At 43.6% G+C, this 22,498-nt stretch overlaps 1 protein-coding gene and 1 pseudogene across 2 annotated transcripts in view; both read left to right on the top strand.

Annotated features, from left to right (window-relative positions):
- The window catches only part of LOC308419540 (actin, cytoplasmic 2-like), a 1,056,985-nt pseudogene that overhangs the window by 696,197 nt on the left and 338,290 nt on the right, over positions 1-22,498 (top strand). The window lies entirely within an intron of this gene.
- The window catches only part of SLC26A4 (solute carrier family 26 member 4), a gene marked incomplete at both ends in the record, with an annotated part of 36,095 nt that continues 13,695 nt past the window's right edge, over positions 99-22,498 (top strand). Inside the window, 12 exons of the mRNA XM_080937748.1 lie at positions 99-262; positions 2,466-2,605; positions 7,391-7,501; positions 9,166-9,350; positions 9,939-10,103; positions 12,624-12,776; positions 12,904-12,986; positions 16,189-16,336; positions 17,583-17,696; positions 21,580-21,657; positions 21,787-21,882; positions 22,086-22,192. Coding sequence (XP_080793874.1) covers positions 99-262; positions 2,466-2,605; positions 7,391-7,501; positions 9,166-9,350; positions 9,939-10,103; positions 12,624-12,776; positions 12,904-12,986; positions 16,189-16,336; positions 17,583-17,696; positions 21,580-21,657; positions 21,787-21,882; positions 22,086-22,192 — 1,544 coding nt within the window. The remainder of the gene's footprint in view (positions 263-2,465; positions 2,606-7,390; positions 7,502-9,165; positions 9,351-9,938; positions 10,104-12,623; positions 12,777-12,903; positions 12,987-16,188; positions 16,337-17,582; positions 17,697-21,579; positions 21,658-21,786; positions 21,883-22,085; positions 22,193-22,498) is intronic.

Genomic DNA, 22,498 nt, shown 5'->3' with positions numbered 1-22,498 from the left:
CCCAGGTGCCCACTGCAGGCCATTTGCTCGCTCCGCGTTTCCGAGTGTCTTCTCTCGTCGCGTCCCCTCCAGGCCGGCGGTCCTGGGGTTCGCAGGCCATGGCAGCGCCAGGCGGCAGATCGGAGCCGCCGCAGCTCTCCGAGTACAGCTGCAGCTACGCGGTGTCGCGGCCGGTGTACAGCGAGCTCGCCTTCCAGCAGCAGCGCGAGCGGCGCCTGCCGGAGCGCAGGACGCTGCGGGACAGCCTGGCGCGGAGCTGCAGGTACTGTGGGCAGCTGGCAGGTGCCCGGTGGGGGCGGGAGGGGGGGACCCGTCCTGGGAAGAAGCGCTCCCTGGCCGGGTGCGGTGTACCCGCCGCGCTCGCGCTTCAGGCGCGGATCCGGGACAGAGGTGGCTCCAGTAATCTGGGGCTGGAATTACTGCAGCTTTGCTTGGAGAAATTTAGTGAAGTCTTAAGTGGGAGTCCAGTCAGGACATCACCTTTGTTTCTCTCTGTCTCTCTGCGTGTCTCTGTCTCTCTGTCTCTCTCTCTCCCTCCGCCCAGACCCCCTTCTCCCCATTCTAAGGAAACCTGGAGTGTACCTTGGGGTCCGGTGGCTCCCTTCTTGTGAAACTAGGGGAAAACGCTAGAAAAGGGGCTCATCTAACTGTGATGGACAAGTCTGGCGACACCAAGATCAGGACCATTTTCTGAGACCTGAGATTAAGGCCAGGAGACAGATGCTCCAAGTGCTTCAGGAGGCCTTGGAATCCCTAGGCAGAACCACCAGGTCCTCAGATCGCAAGGAGGCCCAGAACCAGACACCACAAACTTTCACAACGTGACAGACACTCAATTCATCGCCAGATTTTCTTCTTATAAAAACACTTTTACCTCCTGAGTGCTAGGACTAAAAGCATGCACCACCACCACCACCACCACCACCACCAGCAGCACCACCACCACACCACCATCATCACCACCACCACCACCATCATCACCACCACCACCACCACCACCACACCACCATCATCATCACCACCACTACCACCATCACCACCACCACCACCACCATCACCACCACTGACAATTCTTTAAGATTTTATTACATGCATACAATGTATTTTGTTTGGGAGGGGATTCTTTTTTTACCTTATTTGAGAATTTTATACAACCACTTCCAGGCTTTCCAGTATGATTTTTATAAATCCCATATATTGGATATTTAGTCTGTTACTGTTAGCCTTAGTATCTATAGGGGGATTGGTTTTAGGAACCCCCTTTCCCATAGCAAAACCCTCAAATTCCCAAGCTCCTTATATGTAGTAGGTTAATGTCTGCATATAACTCATTCCTCCTCATGAATAGTTTTAGCTATCTTTATGTTATTTATAATACTAGTACTATCTAATTGTGCTGCTAGCCACTATCAAACTGTAAGGTTTAGGAAACAAGGGAGGAAGGCTTTGTGTGTTCACTACATTTTTCTTATTTATTTATCTGCAACTGGTTGGATCCACAAAACCACATAGTAGATAATAAGGAGGACCCTTCCTCTCTCCCTCTCTTTCTCCCTCCCTTCCTCCCTCCTTCCCTCTCTCTCTCCCTCTCTCTCTCCCTCCCCCTCTCTCCCTCCCTCCCTGCCTCCATCTCTCTCTCCCTCCCTCCTCCCTCCCTCTCTCTCCCTTCCTCTCTCCCCCTCTCTTTCTCTCTCTCCCTCCCTCTTTCTCCCTCTCTCTCTTTCTCTCCCTCTCTCTCCCTCCCTCCTTCCTCCTCTTTCTCTCTCTCTCTCTCCACACACACACACACACACACACACACACACTCACAATCTCCAAGGACTTATATAACTATGCCTTATTATCCACTTAAAATAACCCCTCGATATCAAACTTGTGTTTGCCAACTAGATGTTGCAGTTCTTTCCTAAATATAATGTTTAAATTCTCTTTAAGAAGTTGAGCGTTCTGTCGGTATTTTTTATTTTTGGTCTACAGGTTGAAACATTCAAAACTGGTAAGTAACAAGGTACAAAGTCTAAGCTCATCACACTTAGTAGTTTTGTTAAAAAGTGGCCCTAAGCTTGTATTGCCAAAATAGTCGGGTGTTTACGTTTCTTTAAAGGAGGCCAGCTTTAGGAGCCTAAAAACCAATCTCACACAGAGACTCCACACTGATCATTTTCCGGCTGGGTCAGAAAATGAGTTTTTGTGCAGGGATATTTTCTCAGAGGATTAAAGAGGTGGATGAGGGGAGGAGACACTTAATCCTATGTTTCCTAGAACAGCCAGTTTAAAAGGATAGATACAATTCTTGGCAAAAACATGGCAAGCATTCAGTGTCAGTATCTTCCTCGTGGAGCTCATGATTTTTCTAACTAGTTATTTTTTTTTTAAAGCAGAAGAATTTGGTTCATGACTTTATGATTTACAATTAGTTATGGTGAAAACTAGATCAGACCCCCTGTTTTCCTGCTTTTTGACAGTTGTTCAAGAAAGAGAGCCTTTGGTGTGCTGAAGGCTCTTCTGCCTATTCTGGACTGGCTCCCAAAATACCGAGTCAAGGAATGGCTACTCAATGATATCATCTCTGGAGTTAGCACTGGGCTGGTGGGTACCCTGCAAGGTAAGATGTTGGTGGATAGGCCTCAAATGATCCTAAGCTACTGTCTCCCACAGAGGTTCATGACTCCCCTGTTCCTCTAACCATGGACCAGTGGTCACTCTCTCAGGGTCTTAGCTAGGGTGCTTTAGTAAATAGTAAACCCGTCTTCTCTTCCATAAAGATATTTTCCAGGGAAACATTGTTGTTTCCCTGGCTGTGTGGCTCCAGATTATAGTCCCAAAGTAACTGACCACAGTGCACAGTATGAAATACGCACTGTGTTGTGATATGCACACAACATAGCTAAAGTTTTGTAAAGCAATACTTCTCCTGACAAACTATATGCTCTGCTATTCTGTATTCTGTTCTGATGGTTTAAAAACCAAATCTTTCAGCTCCTTAAATGACTTTATTTACACTCCCCACAAAGATCGTGATGTGTGGGTACACTTTAAGGGATAGAGAGGAAATATCACAGATTTCACAAAGCTTCCAAATTATGAGAAGAGCATTCATTTATCTGGTATGATTTACAGGCTAACTTATCTGGTATAAGTTGCAGACACTAGGTGAACTGTCAAGACCTGGGTGCGTTGAAGGAACTCACAACCCTATGGAGAAATGAATGCTCACGGTTCAGCGTGTTAAAAAGCCTCTCTTAGGACAGTGTCAATGAGGTGTGTTTTACCCACTCCTGTGGGACTGGGGATGGCTTCCTGGAAGTCGAATGGTCAAACCTGAGTTCTGAAGTCTGAGTTGGCCGAGTGATGGGAAGTGATGCAGGGTGTGGGAACATGGAGAAGAGCCTGAAAACGGACTCTTTCAGATGCTTCTAAAGGAGGTTGGACTGTACGTGCTTTACACCCCTGCGAAGTTCTTCGGGTTACTCAGAACAGGCAGGGCATTCGCACAGAGAAGGAGAGGTTCTGCATCCCCCAACATGGAGCCTCTGTTGGACCCGGTGTGCTCTAAATGCCAAAGGTGAAGGGTGGATGGAGCATGTTCTATACTGTGCTCTAACATCTGTTATGTGACTTGGGCATGGTGGTGCACGCCTTTGACCCCAGCACTTGGGGAGCAAAGGCAGGTGGATCTCTGAGTTTGAAGTCAGCTTGGTCTATGCAGAGAAACCTTGTCTCAAAAGAAAAATGAAAAAAAAAGAAAGAAAAGGAAACCCAATAAATAATAAATGAATAAATGCTGTAAAATAGCAGCCCCCTGGGGCTCCTGGGGAACAGGAGCTTTCTCCATCCAATGGCTATTCAGTATCTGCTTAGCACAGAGACCAGCACATGGTAGGTAGCTCCATCAATATTTAATGAAAAGGACTGAATTCCATTCCTGACAATAAATTGTTTTTATACTTGAGAAATGTGGTGTTTTAGGGCCCCAGGTCTTCTCCATTGTCATAGACAAGTGTGCTGTAGAGATCTACTTTACCACTGGGGGATGCAGCTCAGTGGTTGAGAGCTAGACTGCCATGCATAGGGTCCTAGATTTAACCCCCAGCAGGAGGAAAAGAAATAAATCTGACTTGATCTGTATCAGATGCATTTCATTTCATTCCCATACGAACTCTGCAATCTAGGGACCATCATGATAGTCCCTGAACAAATGAGAAATTCTTGCCCCGGATCTTCTAGTGGGTGAGTGTAGGGACTCAGTGATTCAGAACTTGTACACTGTAGCTGCTCTGCCCCCTTTTGTTTCTTGAGACAGGGTTTCTCTGAGTAGCCCTGGCAGTCCTGGAGCTGGCTCTGTAGATCCCCCTGCCTCTGCCTCCTGGGTGCTGAGATTAAGGACTTGAGCCATGATCACCCAGCTTAGTTCCTCATTTTATAGGTAGCCTGTTTTTTTTTTTTTTTGTTTGTTTTTGTTTTTTGTTTTTTTTTTTTTTTCAGAAATAAAGTGACAAGGTTATCTTTTCTAGGTAAGTGACTGGAAGGTTAGTAAGGCTCTCCCCCCCCCACACACACACACACGTGCTTATCATAATAAACTTTTATGGCCCAATTCTGTACATCAGGTCTTCATCTGTCACCCACAGGTGCAGACCTTGTGGAGCTCACGTCCAGGGGTAGTTGCAGGGCTATTGTATGATGGGAAGTTGGTCTGTTGTAATATGGTTATATAATATGGAAATATGTAATATGGTTAAAGACGGCCTAACCCAAGGGGAGAGATTTAGACCGAGCCCAAGAGATGACTGGGCATCATGAGATAGTGGAAAGAAAACTACCAGGTAAAGATGCAAAGGCCCTGAGGGCAAACAGGGAGGAGGGGTGTGGTGGAATATGTGTGTGAGACCTGAGGTTAGACCAGGCAAGACCAGGGCTTGGGTGAAGCAAGGAGACATTCTCAGTGTCCTGATTACCTAATGTCCCCAAGGCATCTCACTGCTTCAGCCCTGAGGATAGGTTTCTCATCTTGAGCTGGATCAAGCAGGACTTAGAGAGCGCTGCAACGCGTATGAGCATACATTCCGCAGCAACAATCGCCTTTATGTAAGTGCAGATGAAAACCAGGAGGCTCTGCGGTGTTGGTTTAAGCAAATTGGGGGGATGACTGTCATTTGTTAAAATGACAAAGATTGGCTGTGAAGCAAGTGTCCAGTGGAGAATGAAGACTTTCCTTGGGGTATGTTAGGTGTAGATTCTATGAGATAGCAACTGCTTGTTGCAGGAAGGGGGGGGGGGAAGCTGAAGCTGACATTAGGGTAAAATCAGAGGAGAGGTCTAGGGTAGACAAGAGAAAAGATCAAGAAAGGACCATATTGGAACTGGTCGGTTAAAGGTCCAGCCAGAGCTAGGTGTGGAAGTACCCACTTGTCATTTAAGCTAGGTGTGGAAGTACCCACTCTATGAGAGGCAGGATGATTACAGTTGAGGTCAAGCTACTCTGTGTAGCACAACTCTGAGTCAAAAATACAAGGGCTGGGGATGTAGACGGTGACAGGCTGGTGACAGGCCCCTCGCTGAGCATTGTAAGTCATCAGCAGTACAATGTAATAATAAAAATAATAGTAACAGGGAGGCCTGCTGTCCGCCAGGGAGAGTGGGAAAGAGAAGGCTGACACGAAAGAGGAAAGGGCAGTGAAGAACTTGAGGAAGTCTGGAAGGAAAAGAAAGATAACCGGAGGAATGTGGGACAGGAAGCCTAGCCAAAGGATGAGGGCAGGGACTGGAAACAGTGAAGGGCTGGTAACTGGACAATGGAGACACAGACGAAGGTGAGGGTGTGTACTGCCTTTAAGAGGTTTCACTGTGAATTGGAAAGGCACACAGAATGAAGGTGGCAGGAAGGAAGAAGACTTTGCCCCTTTTTCTAACTCCTCCATTGGGGACCCCATTCTCAGCCCAATGGTTGGTTGAGAGCATCTGACTCTGTATTTCTGAGGCTCTCAGGGACCTGTTAGCATGCACTTCTTGGCATCCACAATAGTGTCTGGGTTTGGTGACATTATGTAGGATGGATCCCCGAAGTCTCTGGATGGCTCTTCCTTCAGTCTCTGCGTCAAACTTTGTATTTCCTCCTCCCATGGTTTCAGCAGCATAAGTAGCAGAGGATGGCCTTATCAGGCATCAAAGAGAGGAGAGGTCCTTGGCCCTGTGAAGGCTCAGTGCCCCAGTGTAGGGGAATGACAGGGTGGGGAGATGGGAGGGAGTGGGTGGGTGGAGAAACACTTTCATAGAGGCAGGGGGAGCGGGATGGGATGGGGGATTCCAGAGGGAAAACTGGGAAAGGGGATACCACTTGAAATGTAAGTAAAGAAAATATCCAATAAAAAAAAAAAAGACCTTGCTCGTTTATTTGCTTTTGTTTAATGCAGGAGCTATTACTAATTTTAATGCTAATACTAGAGCATATTTCTGATCTGTCAGGAGTTGCCTGGCGGAAGATCTGTCTAAGGGGCAGCAGAGGAACTTCAAGAAGGGGAGAGATGTGGGGGAGCTCTGTGATAGCGATAGAGTGGAGAGAGAGCAAAGGCACACTTGCTAAGGAGCTGCACCGTAGAATTACCGTGTTTAGAGTATAATTTAGATAACTTTCTTTATTGGAAGATATTCATTCCGTAAATAACCTTAAAGTGCAAATGGGTTGGTTTATTTAGGCTGGATGCTTTAAAAATCATTACAAGAGGTTCTTTATTAATGACTCAAAAATGAGACAAAGGTCAGAATTTTTGCTCCCGAAGTGTGAAGTACAGAGTGCTAAATGCATGTTGTCTGCAGAAATGTTTAACTGTGGGAAAGAGCATGTTATTATCCTTTGTCTGCTGATATACTGTCCCTCCATAGCCTGAGACTCAAGGCCCAGGGGATGCCTGGTACCCACCATGTCTGCTCTGCCTCCCTCTGGGTACAGTTGTCTTAGTTTTTATCTAACATCTGTTTTTCAGCAAGGGAGGGAAAGCACAATGATGCCTGCATCCTTTCGAGCACAGAGGGGCGCAGGTTCAAACAGGACTACCCACCTAAGCTGGTCTGAGCTTTCGGACTGGGCTAACCAGATTCTACAGGAAATGATTCGATTCTTTTCCAACTGATATCACCAGCTAGTGACTGAATTACTGAACGGCGGAGTCGGTTCATTTGAGCAGAGGATGGTTGTACAAACATCAACTAGCCCAGCCAAGTCATAGTCCGTATCCTAGCATAGCCAAGGTCTGTATGCAAAATAAGAAAACCACACAGGACCGGCTGATGTTTTGAATCTATAAACCGAGTGTGTCCTGAAATAGCCTTTCTTTGTGTGGTGCACACATGCTGTAATTTTGGGTTTGTGACTTTTATTGTGTTCCTTTAGGGATGGCTTACGCTCTGCTAGCTGCGGTTCCCGTCCAATACGGCCTCTACTCCGCCTTTTTCCCTATCCTCACCTACTTTGTCTTTGGAACCTCAAGACACATCTCAGTCGGTAATTACAAGCATATTTTGCGCCTGTGCTTCTTCATTCGAGAATTGATTCTGCTCTGCTCTGTGTACAATGCCTTTGTCAATGAGGTTGGAGGACAAACTTCAGTGCCTTGGCAACCTTCTTTATTAACTGGCAATGTTAGCCAAATTCGGAACTGTGCTTTCATGAAAATGAAATAGAAAGGCTGGAAATTAAAGCATACTTTTGAATTTTATTATGTCTTACATTTTTTGAATGTATTAAAAATCGACTCAATTTAAAAGTGTTCTCCCCCAACAGTGGCAGAGGGGGAAATCTTTACAGGATGTAAATGCAGCTGTGTCACAGATTAATTTAGTACTTAGTGAATATGGTGACTAAATACTGGCTTGTTATTTAATTGAAGAACAAACTTATTTCAATAAGATAATATTGGAAGGCTAGCAAAATCTTGCAAGACAATTTAGAAAAAAAAAAGATTTTAATTCCTTCTTGGCATGGTCACAGTGGATTTTCCTTTCATTCCTAACTTCAAGGTACGGCTCATTATTTTTTTTCTGGACCACTGCAGAAAATAAATGTTTTGATACGATTTTGTGTGACTTTGACATCAGCAGTGAAGATGAATTTGCTGTTGTATCTGTGTGCTAGTGAGATATATTACCAGGATAATCTTCTTAAGGCAAATGTAGTCATGCCCTATAATCTATCCCAAGCCCAGTGCATGGCTGTGTCTCTTATGGTATTTAGCCTCTGACTTGTCTGCAGAAGCAGGTCAGGGGAAACTTATTGACTGAATCAACTTCCTCTTTTTGGAGAACCAATCAGTAAGAGACAAGTGTGCTTGCCTCTGACATTCATTATTTAGATCTTTCTGGTCACTAGGTTTGGGGATTGAGGGCTCTCAACCATAAAGCTTTTTATAATCAAAGAGTAGGATCATCATCATCATCATCATCATTGGGGAAATATAGGCAGTAAATAGAATAAATAAGAATGTTTAAAAAAAATAGGATTTCTGCTGGTGAGATGGCTCAGCGTTTAAGAGCTCTACCAGAGACCCCGAGTTCAAATCCTGACAACCATATGGTGGTTCACAACCATCTGTAGTGGGATCTGATGCCCTCTTCTGGCATGCAGATGTACATGCAGATAAAGCAATCAGATATACATAAATAAATCTTTCTTTTTTAAACCCAAGATTTTAATAACTGGCATATGATAAGAAAGGATTATATATTTCAATCCGTTGTCAGTTTGGATACTGTGATATTGATGGAGGTACTCGTGTCCAGAGATCAGGATTTTGGACACGCTAAGAGATGAAATTATAGCGGATTAATATTAAATTCGAACGGGTAAGAATTCGGTTTGCTTGTGTCTCTGCCAGGAAACCTTTCCCGGTAACTCCCTCGCCTGCGCCATAAGGTCGCACACGGGAGGAGGTCGCACGCTTGCTATGCACTCAGGAAGCACGCTGAACACTGCCTAAGTCTCACCCATTTACATGCCACCTTTGTCCTCTCTGAGCCAGGAATGCCTTGAGACATCTACTTCTCAGCCTCTTTCGACAGTAGTTCTTAGTTACAGCTAGCTATCGCGTGCCTTTCTAATTGCACGCAGACGCGTTGAGTCTGAATGTCTGTGATTCGGTACTGCTGAGTTGACAGCGCCTTTCCCCCCAGGCCCTTTCCCCGTGGTCAGTTTAATGGTGGGATCCGTTGTTCTGAGCATGGCTCCGGATGACCACTTTCTTGTGCCCAGTGGGAACGGAAGTGCATTGAACACGACCACGTTAGACACCGGAACCAGAGATGCAGAGCGCGTGTTGCTTGCGAGCACCCTCACTCTTCTCGTTGGGATCATACAGGTAACACACTCATATGTAAACACAGATGAGTGAAATTCCTATTGAAATAATTAGCTGTAAAATGTGGAGACTCAGAGATGCAGCTAACTGTAAAACAATCTACCTGCATACAGGTGTGTGTGTGTGTGTGTGTGTGTGTGTGTGTGTGTATTATTCTTCTTCTAAAAAACATTGTTTTAGGTCAGATGCTAAAATGGATTTTAAAAACTTAAAAAACAAACAAAGGCCAGGATCGCTTGTCACCAAAGTCAGACAAAGGGAAGCATACAGAAACAAGTGATTTAACTTAGGATGGACATGGAACATGAACAAAAAAGTGTTCAAATGAGCTCAGCCAGGTGGCCCAGAAGCCACAGAATGGAGCGACATGAGTTTCGCTTTTCATAGCACATAGATGGCAATACTTAAATCTCACATTGCATATGGATTTAGAGTTCTAAAGCAGTAGATGGGAGGGAGAGGCCGGAAATTCTCACTTCTTTCTTACCAGCGATTTTGTCCGGCAGGCAGCCCACCCATGTTTTCATTGTTGCAAAGCTTAACTTGTTACTATCTCCAGAGTAACTTTTTCCTTTCTTTTTACCCTAGCTGGTGTTTGGAGGCTTGCAGATTGGATTCATTGTGAGGTACCTGGCAGACCCTTTGGTTGGCGGCTTCACAACCGCTGCCGCCTTCCAAGTGCTGGTCTCACAGCTGAAAATCGTGCTCAATGTCTCAACCAAAAACTACAACGGCGTCCTCTCCATTATCTACGTAAGTGTCTCACTCATCACGGTTCCTTTGTTCTCCATCTTGAACCGGGAGAATCCGTTCTCTGGACACTCAGCCACACTTCTCTGAAAGATGCAGGCAGGATGGCTGACGCTTTGCAAACCATCTTCAACTCCCAAGCTTTCCCAGATGCTATGGCCTTCAGAGGATTAAGGGATCTGAGGAAGCTGATTACAGGGTTGAGATGTAATGGACTTGTATTCTGGTCTGACATTGCCTCTGAGAAGCTAAACAACCTGTAGACAGACCATATCGGGTACTGGCCGAAAGCTCAGGTTTGAAACTGAGTAGGTCTGGATTCGAATTTTGACTTTGCTACTTAACTAGTCTTATGAACAAATCACCAGGCCTCAGTGTCCTTCTCTGCAGAATAGGGTAGTGGATAGCATCTACCTCACTGGGTTGTTAGAGGAGAGTGGTTGGACAATTGGCTCAGGGGGTGGCATGCAGCAAGTTCCAGAGAAGTTATTATTATAAAATTAGTATTTCAAGCCTCTCTTTCCCTTTCTTGCTTTTAAAACCAAACTACTGGAGATGTGTCTCTCAAGCCCTTTCTAATTATGAGCATCCGTAAAATGTATAATGTAAATGTCTCCGCAATTATAAATAAAAAGGAACATTAGATTCAAAGCTGATTCAGTGTGCAAAAGAGACTCGGAAGAAGAATCTAGATCATCCAAAGTGGATTTAAAGTCCTTAGATCTAAGTATATACTCTATATAAAGTATGTTACTGATGCTTACGGGCCATGGTGATAATAGGAACATGATGTCACTCTGGCTTGGGAGAATGAAGTCATGCAAAAGTGTATTTAAAAAACAAAACAGGAGTTGGGGATGTAGCTCAGTTGGTAGAGTGTGTACCAAAACACGCACGAGGCCCTAGACTGATACCCATCATGGATGCATGTGAGTGATCACTTGAGACGTGAAGGCAGAAAGATCAGAAGTTCTGAGTTATCTTCATGTACACAGTGAGCTTGAAGCCAGCCCTAGATAAAAGATAAAGCAAAGTAGCATCAGAGATAATAGACAGCCATACATACAAATGACAGGGTGGGGTTGCCAGAAGTGTCCTCTGTTTCACTGCTATAATCCCGCATTGCTTCATCAACCACTCCATCCTTCAGCAAGTGTTGCGGAAAGCAAGACAGGCAGGAGGCTAGCAGTTAGAACAGACGAAAACAGCACTGTGGCTATGGGGAACCGTGTTTGAATATCAACAGACTGGAGTTGAAATCTTGGTTCTAATACTTTCTGCTCGTGTGGCCTAGACTATGTTAAAACTAATTTCCAGGGGCTAGAGATGGCCCAGCAGTTTAGAGCACCTGTTCTTTCTTTGAGACATGTCTTCTCTAAGACAGACTGCAACAGGACAAAGATGCCAGTTTTCTGCCCCGGACCTTCCCTTACTGATTCCTTTGAAGGAGACTCTGATGTCTGATGTCCCAGAGTCCTCGAATTTACAAAAAAAAAAAAAAAAAAAAAAACTTTTCCTTGAGCTTGTCAACCTGCCCACTAGGAGGAAATAGCTTTTAGTGTTAAGCTAACTTCTAAACAATATATACTTGATCTATGTACTCATTCTGTGGTTTTAATTTGCCAGAAAGTATTGATCAGTGCCATCAGGATCTCCATATGGAACATTTTTTGGAGGTTTTTATTGTTATTTCCTGTATCACTCAGGTTCAGGGAAGAACATCACTTAGGATGCTGGGGTGGAACCAAAGGAAAGTAATTGGACTTTTTAGGTTGTCAGACTTTGGTTTCATTAACACTCCTATCTACAGGCAAACAAACAAACAAAAATCACCCACCAAATACCACCCATAAAACCTTCTTAAGATATACATTTTATTTTTTACAAGTAAAAGATAGCATTTCACAGTTTCTCTTTGAAATTTTTTCCATTTTATTCTAAAATATAAACAGAAAAATATAAAAATCACCCATTGTTTTACTTCTCTAAGTTAGTCACAATTAGTAACTTTGTGTGTGTATTTAAGAAATTGCATCTACTTAATGCTCCTGTATTCGTTAATACATTTTTATAACTTTAGAAATAGCTTTATATTATTTGTTTATGCATGTGTATATTTTAGACATTTTATGTACTTAATGGTTCTTTTATTAACCAACACATTTTTATAATTTTCAAATATCTTTATCTGTGTATGTGTGTGTACATGTGTGTTTTCATGTGTGTTTTGTACATGTGTGTTTTGCTGTGTGCTAGCAAAAATGTGGAGGTCGGAGAGCAACTTTCGGGAGTTAGTTTTCTCCCTCAGCCATGTGGGTCTGAGGATGGAACCCAGAACATCTCCCGTTAAGGCAGTGAGAGCCGTAACCCACTGAGCCATCTTACCAGGCCAACTGTAAAGATTTCTTTCATAAGACTCATATGTGCTGCTTGATATGATATGACTGTTCATGTGGGAGAATTGCTTTTATGTGGGTATCTATATAGCATAAGACATATACACCCATTTCTTTCTCTTTACAGACACTAATCGAGATTTTTCAAAACATCGGTGACACCAATATTGCCGATTTCATCGCTGGGTTACTGACCATCCTCATCTGTATGGCTGTTAAAGAATTAAACGATCGATTCAAACACAGAATCCCTGTCCCGATTCCTATAGAAGTGATTGTGGTGAGTGGAATACGTGGTCAGACAACTCAGCACTAGGTTGACAAGCAAGGAACTGTTAGAGCCAGTGGAGTTGGGTTTGTTTTTTTTTTTTTTTTCTTTCAATTTTTTTCCCCTTCTTTTATTTCAGACAATAATTGCTACTGCCATTTCCTATGGAGCCAACTTGGAAAAAAATTACAATGCGGGTATTGTTAAGTCCATCCCAAGTGGGTGAGTGCAGCGCTCCTTCCAGAAAGCGCTAATAAACCAGGGCAGCACTTTGTTTAAATGAAACTTTTTATTACTGGTTTCGCTTCACTATTGATTGTCTTTCTTGTGTGTGATTTTGAAGAAACGTCATGTGCGCCAAGCATCAGGCAAACAGCACACGTGGAGACCAGGTTCAGGCCATTTGCAAAAGCAGACTCTACATGCTCCGTGGTCTTAAAGTGAGACCAGACATGCACATTTAGTACCAGACGACTGATTAAAACACATACGAATCATTACAATGTAGGATGAGCTTATTCACAGTTCGCATTGATTGCATTGTGCACAGTTTTGTCTCTAGGATGTCTGATATAAGTTCTCTAACATATAGTCAACCACAGATAACAATGCTAGCTTTCACACCTATAACTACGTTGCACTACTTTCATATATATATATTTCATATGTATTTAGACATTTTGTGAGTTAGAAGAGAAAAAGGCCAGTGTCCTTTATCCATCTCTGTCACTGTCAACTTGCATGGCCCTGGGAAAGTTCTTCTGTAAGACAAGGGTAATTACACAGCTGAAGATTTTCCTGAAGCTTGTGAAATGCCTCTAAGAGTGCTCATAAAAATGCAATGTAGATGAGGTGGCTCAACTGCAGTCAAGAGGAAGCCTACGTGCTTACCACATCTGTAATGTTAACTGCAGCATTTGTCAGTAGCCTTGGAGTCACACAATATAAGCCATACGTTCTCCTCCTTTCGATTAATGAACGGCCCCAAATTGCCCTAGCCTTTCTATACTTGGAGCGGAGACTGCTCAGTGCTCCCACAGCTCTGTTCTCTCTGCTCTTTCCTGGTTAAAAACAAAAACAAAAAACCACAACCTATCCTGGTCTAGTTAGTGTCTCAGTGTTCCAGAGGGAGTCACACAAACCTCTCTCCCGCCATTCATAACCTGCCTCCCTCCTGATGCAGCTGATTTTCATCCCCCGGCTTGTACATTTCACAAGTAGGTGTGCTTTTGTGCCCTGAGCTTCACTCCTATACTAATCTACTTTGTCTTAATGACTGGCTTCTCTTTTACTGGTCAGTATCAGAGGGACTCTCTGTCATACTATTTATTGACTGCTTTCAGCTGCTGTCCTTTGCAGTGAATTTGGGAGTGTGACCCAGGAAAGACAGGAAAGACAGCATGGTAGGATGGGGACAGCTGTTTCCTGTGGACTGCCACCATTCTGTAGCTGGACTGGGACATTTGCCAACTATTTCCATCCAACCTGAAGCTAAATATCCAATTAGCATGTTTTGTCACATAACAGAACTGAGTAGTTTCTGCTACAAGTGTAGAAAGGCTAGTACAATTTGGGGCCTTCCACTCATTGAAAGAAAGAGAAAATACTGCTCATGTTGACTAACCCCAAGAGTCCCTCTTCATGAGTTATTTGGCCCAATGAGGAGCACTATTCCTTATCTTCATGTCTTTAGGATGTGTGTTTATGTGCCTCTTTCCCTTCATTGGGTCAGACTGGGTTGGCTAGGGCTAATAGGCCCATGGGATGATCATGTAGTTTAGGAAGTGTTATATCAGGTAATAAACATATTCCTAATTCAGTCATTAGAAGATGTCAAGACAGGGCTTCTACTAGTTGACTTTGGACAAATGGTCGATACTATTGAAGTCCAGTGAGAAACTACAAGTAGTGACAGGAAGGTGTTGGGTTTAGGTTCTTCCAGCCTAGGTTGAGTACCATTAGTGTCATGGAACTAATTAGTTACACAATATCTCATTGAATTTCATGAGAAGAGGGCACAATCCTGTGACAGTCAATGAAGGAGATTTGGTTGGTTTAAGCAACATGCCTCTGATCATAAAGTCACTGAATGACTGAAGTCCTTTGATTTCATACTTCACAATTTTTAACCCCAAGAATCAAGGGTTGGGTAATAGTTAGAGTACACTACAGTCATGGAGGCAGGAGCATCATGCTATTATTAAAACTATAACCTTTTCAGGGTTTAGCTTTGATAGAGCCCTAGTTATCTGAAATAGTCTTCACTGGGTCTTGGAAGCATCCCATTAAGTGAGCTCTAAGATCAGCTCTTCACTAGCAGGTGACACTGAGTCACTCAAGCATGGGTTGAGGTTTCTAACATGCTGTCTGTAGCTGGGGTGTGTTCCAGCACCTACACATGGGATAGGAGGCAAGAAGTCTGAAAATCAGCTCTGTGAGGTGAGGATTCACAGCAGAAGAGCCTGGCAGTTCTTTCTACCCAATATTCCCATCTCCAACACGGCTCCACTAAATGTCAAGCCACTCACTTCACTCTTTGGACTGCAGCTCTCACATCAAAAACAGAAGAGACTGGTTCACTAGAACCCCAGGATGCTCACCAGCTCTCAACCTCTCTACGGCTTGTCTCTAAAACTCCCATTTGCACGTTGTTATAAGTGACATATCTGGGGGGGTTCGTTTTAATGACTGGAGACTTTGGGGAATTACACAAAATGGAAATTCTATAGGTAACTGAAGCTCTTCCTCCAAACTTTTACATTTGGGGACAAATCTCATAATCATAGGTTTATAGTGTTTAGTTTGTAATAGTTTGTAGAGAAGCTCTGGTTTTGCTAGTCTGGAAATGTAATCATTGGGTTACTCTAGTGACATGCAGGTTGATTTCAGTAACATACATTTACTGTGGGGTGAGGGTTATGCCTTCTTAAATTTAAGATTTTTTAGGTATCATGCTCTTTAGAATTTTTGACTGAGTTCTTTTAGTATCTTTTTTTTTTTTTTTTTTTTTTTTTTTGTCTTTTTAACGGAACTGACATCTCTTCACACAGACTAAGATTTATAACATGCCTCAGATCTCTTGTGTTGTCAAAGACCTTGAAGGTGAAATTGTGTGAGAAAAAAAACTTACATGTGAAGTGACATAGATGGAGTTGTAATAAAGAATCAATAGTGACAGCTTTATTTATGTCAGAGGTACAAAAACACAAACAAAACCCTCTCAAGCAGGGGCCGAAAGCAGCCAGTGAGCTACCACTAACTTCCGGCTAGAAAGTAGAAAAGTGGATGTTCTGATTTATGTATCTGATTTATCCTGTTTCCTTGAGCTATGTCCATTTGTGTCTACCATGTCACTGAGTGAATAGGGTGTTTGGCAAGGTTAGGGAAGGTTGTCACATCTTCACAACAGTTTTTCACTTGCCAGGTTCTTGCCTCCAGTCCTGCCGTCTGTGGGCCTGTTTTCTGACATGCTGGCTGCTTCCTTTTCCATTGCTGTGGTGGCTTATGCTATTGCAGTGTCTGTAGGAAAAGTCTACGCCACCAAGCATGACTATGTCATCAATGGGAATCAGGTATGGCCACTTATTTGATGAGCTGAATTTATAAGGCTGAAAACATGTAAAAAAAACACAAGTGAGGGAGATTTTGGTTTCAACCTAAGGAAAATGTTAGTTCCTTACATTGGCCTTTATTGATTTGATTTCTCTCTTGTCTTTGCTAATTACAAAGTATCTTGAAATATGCATATGAATTCACCTTACTTCTTAAGGAATAAGCTAAATCAACACTGTCACTGTCTTGGTTTCTATTGCTGTGATAAAAAAAAAAAAAAAAAAAAAAAAAAAAAAAAAAAAAAACACTATGGCCAAAACAATAAGAGGAGGAAAGAGTTTATTTCAGATTACAGTTTGTAGCCTGTCATCCAGGGAAGTCAGGGAAGGAAATCAAGGCAGGAACTTGGAGGCAGAAGCTGATGCAGAGGCCATGGAGGGATGCTGCTTACTCACTTGCTCCCCATGACTTGCTCAGTTGGCTTTCTTTTAGAACCCAGGACCACTAGCGCAGGAATGTCACTGCTACAGTGAGCTGAGTCTTCCAATTAATCATTAATTAAAAAAAGAAGCCCTACAAGCCAGGTAGCAGTAGTGCATGCCTTTAAGACAAGTGGCTCTCTAAGTTCAAGGCCAGCCTTGTCTATAAAGTAAGTTCTAGGACAGTTAGGGCTACACAGAGAAGCCCTAGAAAAACCAACTAACTACCTAACCAACCAAACAAACAAACAAACAAAAAAAATAGTAACAATGAAACAAAATTTTTTTTAAAAGAAAGAAAGAAAGAAAAGAAAAGAAAAGAAAAGAAAAGAAAACCTTACAGGTTTAGCAATAGGCCAAAGGTGGTAGGGTTATTTTTTCAGTTGAGGTTCCTTCTTCCAAAATAACTCTAGCTGTGTCAGGTTCACATAAAACTTGCCAGCACACACACTACTTTAAGAAAAAGCCAATTCTGTTAGGTCAAAAGCAACATAAAAGTTAACTATTAAATTAGGAAAAGAGCTTTTCATGTGGCCAAGTAGCTCTTGGGTGATTTATTGCCATTTTAAGTGAGTATTGTGCGTATGCTCATGATGTGGCGATCAGAGGACAACTTTGTGGTGTCAGATCTCTCTTTTCACCTTTGCATGAGTTCTGAGATTTGAACTCACGTCACCAGGCCTGCACGGCAAGCCCCTGTGCCCACCGAGCCGTTCTGCTGGACACTTGATGAGGGTCTGGTAAGCATTCTCTCTGCAGCATCCCTGTCACCCAGTCTCTCCCATAGGAATTCATTGCCTTTGGGATAAGCAACATCTTCTCTGGATTTTTCTCCTGTTTTGTGGCAACCACTGCTCTGTCTCGAACAGCCGTCCAGGAGAGCACTGGGGGAAAGACACAGGTATGTAGAGACAGAGGGATAACACGGATAGTAAGACACAGAAGGTGGCTCAGAGAGGCCTCTGCAAAACTGGACACAATAACTCATAGCCTTCGTAGAGGGACTTGTGTTTCCTTATCTGATCCAACGTGGGCCTCATCCCTTTGACTTGCCCGGCCCTTATCAAAAAACTTCTTTAATAGCAATATTTATGAGCTCCTGGAACCACGATTGCTAAATTCTTATTTGTCAGTGTTTACCTGGCTGATAACTACAGAGAGAACTACACTCAGAACTACAAAAGGAAAAGGGAGGAGCTGGAGAGATGACTCAGCTGTTAAGAGCACTGACTGCTCTTCCAGAGGTCCTGAGTTCAATCCCCAGCAACCACATGGTGGCTCACAACCATTTACAGTGGGATCCGACATCCTTTTCTGGTGTGTCCAAAGACAATAACAGTGTATTCACATACATAAAATAAATAAATCTTTTTTTTTAAAGGTGGGATAGAGACAGAGGCTGATGATACAGTTCAAAATGCTTGTTATGAATGTGCAAGATTCTGAGTCCAATCTTCAGTACCATAATGGGAAAATGAAGCTTTTGGAAGCTTTGCAATTTATATATACATAGGCCAGAAGAGGGAATGGTATCCCCTGGGACTATGGGACTGGAGTTACAGATGGCTGTGAGCCACCATACGGGTGCTGGGAATTGAACCCAGGTCCTCTGGAAAAGCAGCTAGGGCTCTTAACCACTGAGCCATCTCTCCTGCCCAAGTTACTATACTGTCTGTTCATATTTCCTTTTTTAAAAGTTAGGATCTTCTCCAGATGATTTTAGCCTCACAGGACAACAATTTGTTGGATAAGAATGTTTTTTGTTGAAATATTTTAAGGTTTCTTTCTGAGTGTTATTTCTGTTCTTAAAGTTTTGAATATAAATTTAATTTTGCCTCTTAAAAGTGGCTTTTGGCTGTTGCTTTCTTTCACAAGGTAACCATAAAACCAACACTGCAGTTAATCTCTGGATAATTCTTCCTGAGGCTGGTCAAAAACCTCTCAAAGTCTGTTTTAAACCAGACTCTGTTACACAAAGACCAAAGCCTAGCCTTGCACTAGAACTGGGTTTCTGCCAAGCCTCAGAAGGCTTTAGCTTCCTGACATAGGAAAGAACATTATTTGGACCAAAAAGGCCTGAGACTGTAAAAGAGAATAAACCCAAGCTGCTAGAAAAGACATAATATTCAAGGGTTTTGTTAAGGCAGAGACTCAAAAGGGAAGCAAACACTGAGACTACAATGATACCAGCAGCAGCTTGCCCAGGGAGAACTCTGAATGTTCTTGCAGCACATTCGATGCCCCCACAGTATGGGTGACATTTACACAATGCAGATGGTGTTACCATAGCACAGATGATGTCACCACATATATGTGCTATTCCTCTCCTATTAATTGGCCTCTACCAATTTTTGGCTACACTGAAGCAAAATTTAAATTTAATTTTCTTTTTCTAAAACCCAAAACCAAACAAACAAAAAGCCTTTTAACAATTATTTCTGGTTTAGAGGAAACAGTGAAGGAACCCAGTACACACCAAGAAGTAAAAGCAGAGAGGTCTGTTGTCTGTTGCCAAGAGGAAATGTAGTCAGACTTCAACCCCAAGCCATGCCCGTTTCATGCTGAAACTGTCAGCATCTGGAGATCCTGCACCTTGCATTAGTGGTGGGCACTGACCAGCTTCCCAGAAGGGTGGTCCTGAGTGAGTGCAGCTGAATCTCTGGCTGTTATCTTCAGGCCCAATCAAGGCACAGGCTGGCTGCCCCATGATAATGTCCATGTAAAGTGACCTCCTTGGCAAAGGGCTGGGGGATAATGGTGTTCTGGTAAGTTAATATCCCCTGCCACACACTGGCCTGTATTATATTTAACAGGGAAGGAAGCCAGGAGTTTGGCACTGAAGAAGGAAACAAGGCAGGAATGACTTGATATTTAATTACTGAAAAGAATATTAAGTTCTAGGGTTAAAAGTCTAAGGCCTTGGAATGAAATCCAGGGACCTGTGACCAATCAAACTATCGAGTCCTCTTGTGTGGTTTCTCATAGTTTATGCTAGAGCCTCCACTTCAGCATGAATGGGAGTACCACTTATGTCTACCCCGAGCATGTGCAGAGAGGACTAAACAAGACAATGTAAAGCCCTAGCACTGACTGCTAAATGCTGATTACTTATGCCTTGAGGGAGGAATGGCCTCTTAGCATCTGTGACACAGGTGCTGGGCCTGGCACCGGGGGAGTACCAGACATGCATTTGTTGAAGAACGAACAGAAGAACCAGAGTTGGTGGACTGTAACTGTCTCTATACTGGGGCTGTAGAGGAGCCAAACCTTCCTCCCTGTTCTCCTCTCATCACAGCACTGGCTTCTGCTTGCTTAGAAAAAGTGATTCTTTATACAAATTACTCCATGGCTCTAATTACCCTCTCACTTAACAATAATTCATTTGTCTTCTCAAAGATAGTAAAGTCTATGCTTTCCCACAAACCAGCTTTATACCGTCAAATAGCAAAAATGCAAGTGGCTCAATAAATACGGATCAAGTAACAGGGGATAGAAGATGTGAAGGGAGGAGGGGAAGGGGAAGAAGTGAGGAGGGGAAGAAGGGAGGAGGGGGAGGGAAAGAGGAAAGGAGGGGAGGGGAAGAAGAGAGGAAGGGGAAGAGAAAAAGGGAGGGGGGAAGGAAAGAAGGAAGAAAGGAGAGGGGAAGAAGAGAAGAGGGAGAGGAGAAGAAGGGAGGGGGGAGGAAAAGAAAGGAGGAGAATATTCCCTTTTAGACAGAAGAGGAAACTATTCACCCTGGTGCTGGGAAGCTGGACCATGGAGCCAGAAGATCATAGATAGGAACAGGAAGTAGACAGTGTAGAGTGAGGGCCTTAATATTTACAATATTCACAATATTTACCTAAACATAAATAGCCAGTAGGCAGGCCAGACGGAAATGCATGCTTCCTCTGACATTTGCTGTGTCTGCTTCTCTTCTCTGGACGCCACACATGGGGCTGTGCCTTGCTCAAGCCACCTTGCCTGTGCCTTTTTCTGACCACTCCGCTTCTGCTTCCCTGTCTTTTCTCCTTTGCTGCAGAGATTCTAGTCTTCAGATCAGCCATGCCTTACGCTGTCTCAGCAGAGAACTCACTGGCCAAACCAACTGATCAGACCAGGAATAGTCCCCACCCCCCGCCTCTCTCCTAACTCTTTATGGATCTTAGCAGAACTTTCTTTTGCCAGCGAAGGTAAAGTTTCTGAGCTTCCTTTACCCCGTGGTTGCTCCACCGCTGCAGCCAGTGTTTGGAGCCCCTGCAGTTGTTGGAGGAGACAGGAGCAGTCAGTGGTCGTGGTGTGCCAGTGTGAGGCTGTGCATTTGTGATAAGACGGGTTAATTTATTTTCTCTGAGGTGTTCATGGCAACTATGAGTTACAGGTACATCTCTTATTAGAGTAACCATTATGGTTGCTGTTTACACAGTGCAGAGGAGTCTAATATATGTCCTAAGGATTCAGTCCCCAAAATGCCACAGCCGTCTGCTAATGGAGAAATCGGGAGGGTCTGTGTCTCACGGCAACCCCTAAATCACACCTATAGGCACTAGTCACTCAAATGAAATGCAAAACAAACCGGCGTGACTTTAACAGCTTCAGTTTGCCTATTCTCTTCAATTTCTCAGCAATATGGGGTATCTATTGCTCTGGGTTGGTCTTTTTCCCCCAATTTGCATGGGTTTAGCAAATAATGCTCATTTCTTTAAATACTGAGGAGGAAGGGAGCGATGAGAAAGGACCCTGTGTGTCTGTGTGCGCTCTTGTGGTGAGCACGGTTTGCCCACCTCATAGAAAGTGTCTTTCAGGTGGCTGGCATCATCTCAGCCGTGATTGTGATGGTCGCTATCGTCGCCCTGGGGAAGCTTCTGGAACCCTTGCAGAAGGTAAAAACCCTGCTTTTCTGTACACCAATTTCTCTTCACCAGACTTGTAGAGGAGCAATAGCAGGAGATTGGAAATCAGCCTGTGGAAGCTGTTGCCTGAATAACACAGCCTTCCCTGTCTCTGTACAGTCAGTCCTGGCAGCTGTTGTCATTGCCAACCTGAAAGGGATGTTTATGCAGGTGTGTGACGTTCCTCGTCTGTGGAAACAGAACAAGACTGATGCTGTAAGTCACCCGCCACACACCTTCCTCTGAATAAGGCTCAGTTCCTTGATGCACCTGTCACGATGTCCCTTCCCTAAGCCTGTCTTGAATTTGGTAACTCCAGAGCAGACTTAGAGCAGTGTGGAGCAGGCAAAGCCTTGATGGTCCTGGATCTATTGTTATCTGATGAACTAATATAGATCTTTTTATTTTCCTCCATCTAGGTTATCTGGGTGTTTACATGCATAATGTCCATCATTCTGGGGCTGGACCTCGGTTTGCTAGCTGGCCTTTTATTTGGACTGCTGACTGTGGTTCTGAGAGTTCAGTTGTAAGTACTGAAAAATGAACCCCCCACCACCACCAAAAGCCAAAATACAAACTCAGGAATCTGATAGGAGCCACAGCCTGAAATGTCCTAGCCTGTTTTCATTAAGTACAAACAAATACAACTTATTTTTATAGTATTGCACACTGATGGAGTGTCTGATTGCATACATACCACTCTACACTGTTGACTAGGTCTAACTAGTCTTGCTCTGCAGGTGAGAAAGTTTAAGCTCAGAAAGCTTAGACATCTTCCTTAGCGCCGTCAGTTACTAATTTGCAGCACTCAGTCTTAAACCTCGACACAGCT

Source organism: Micromys minutus (genome assembly GCF_963924665.1).
Source record: "Micromys minutus genome assembly, chromosome: 1".
Taxonomy (NCBI): domain Eukaryota; kingdom Metazoa; phylum Chordata; class Mammalia; order Rodentia; family Muridae; genus Micromys; species Micromys minutus.
This window is presented reverse-complemented; position numbering and strand designations above follow the sequence as displayed.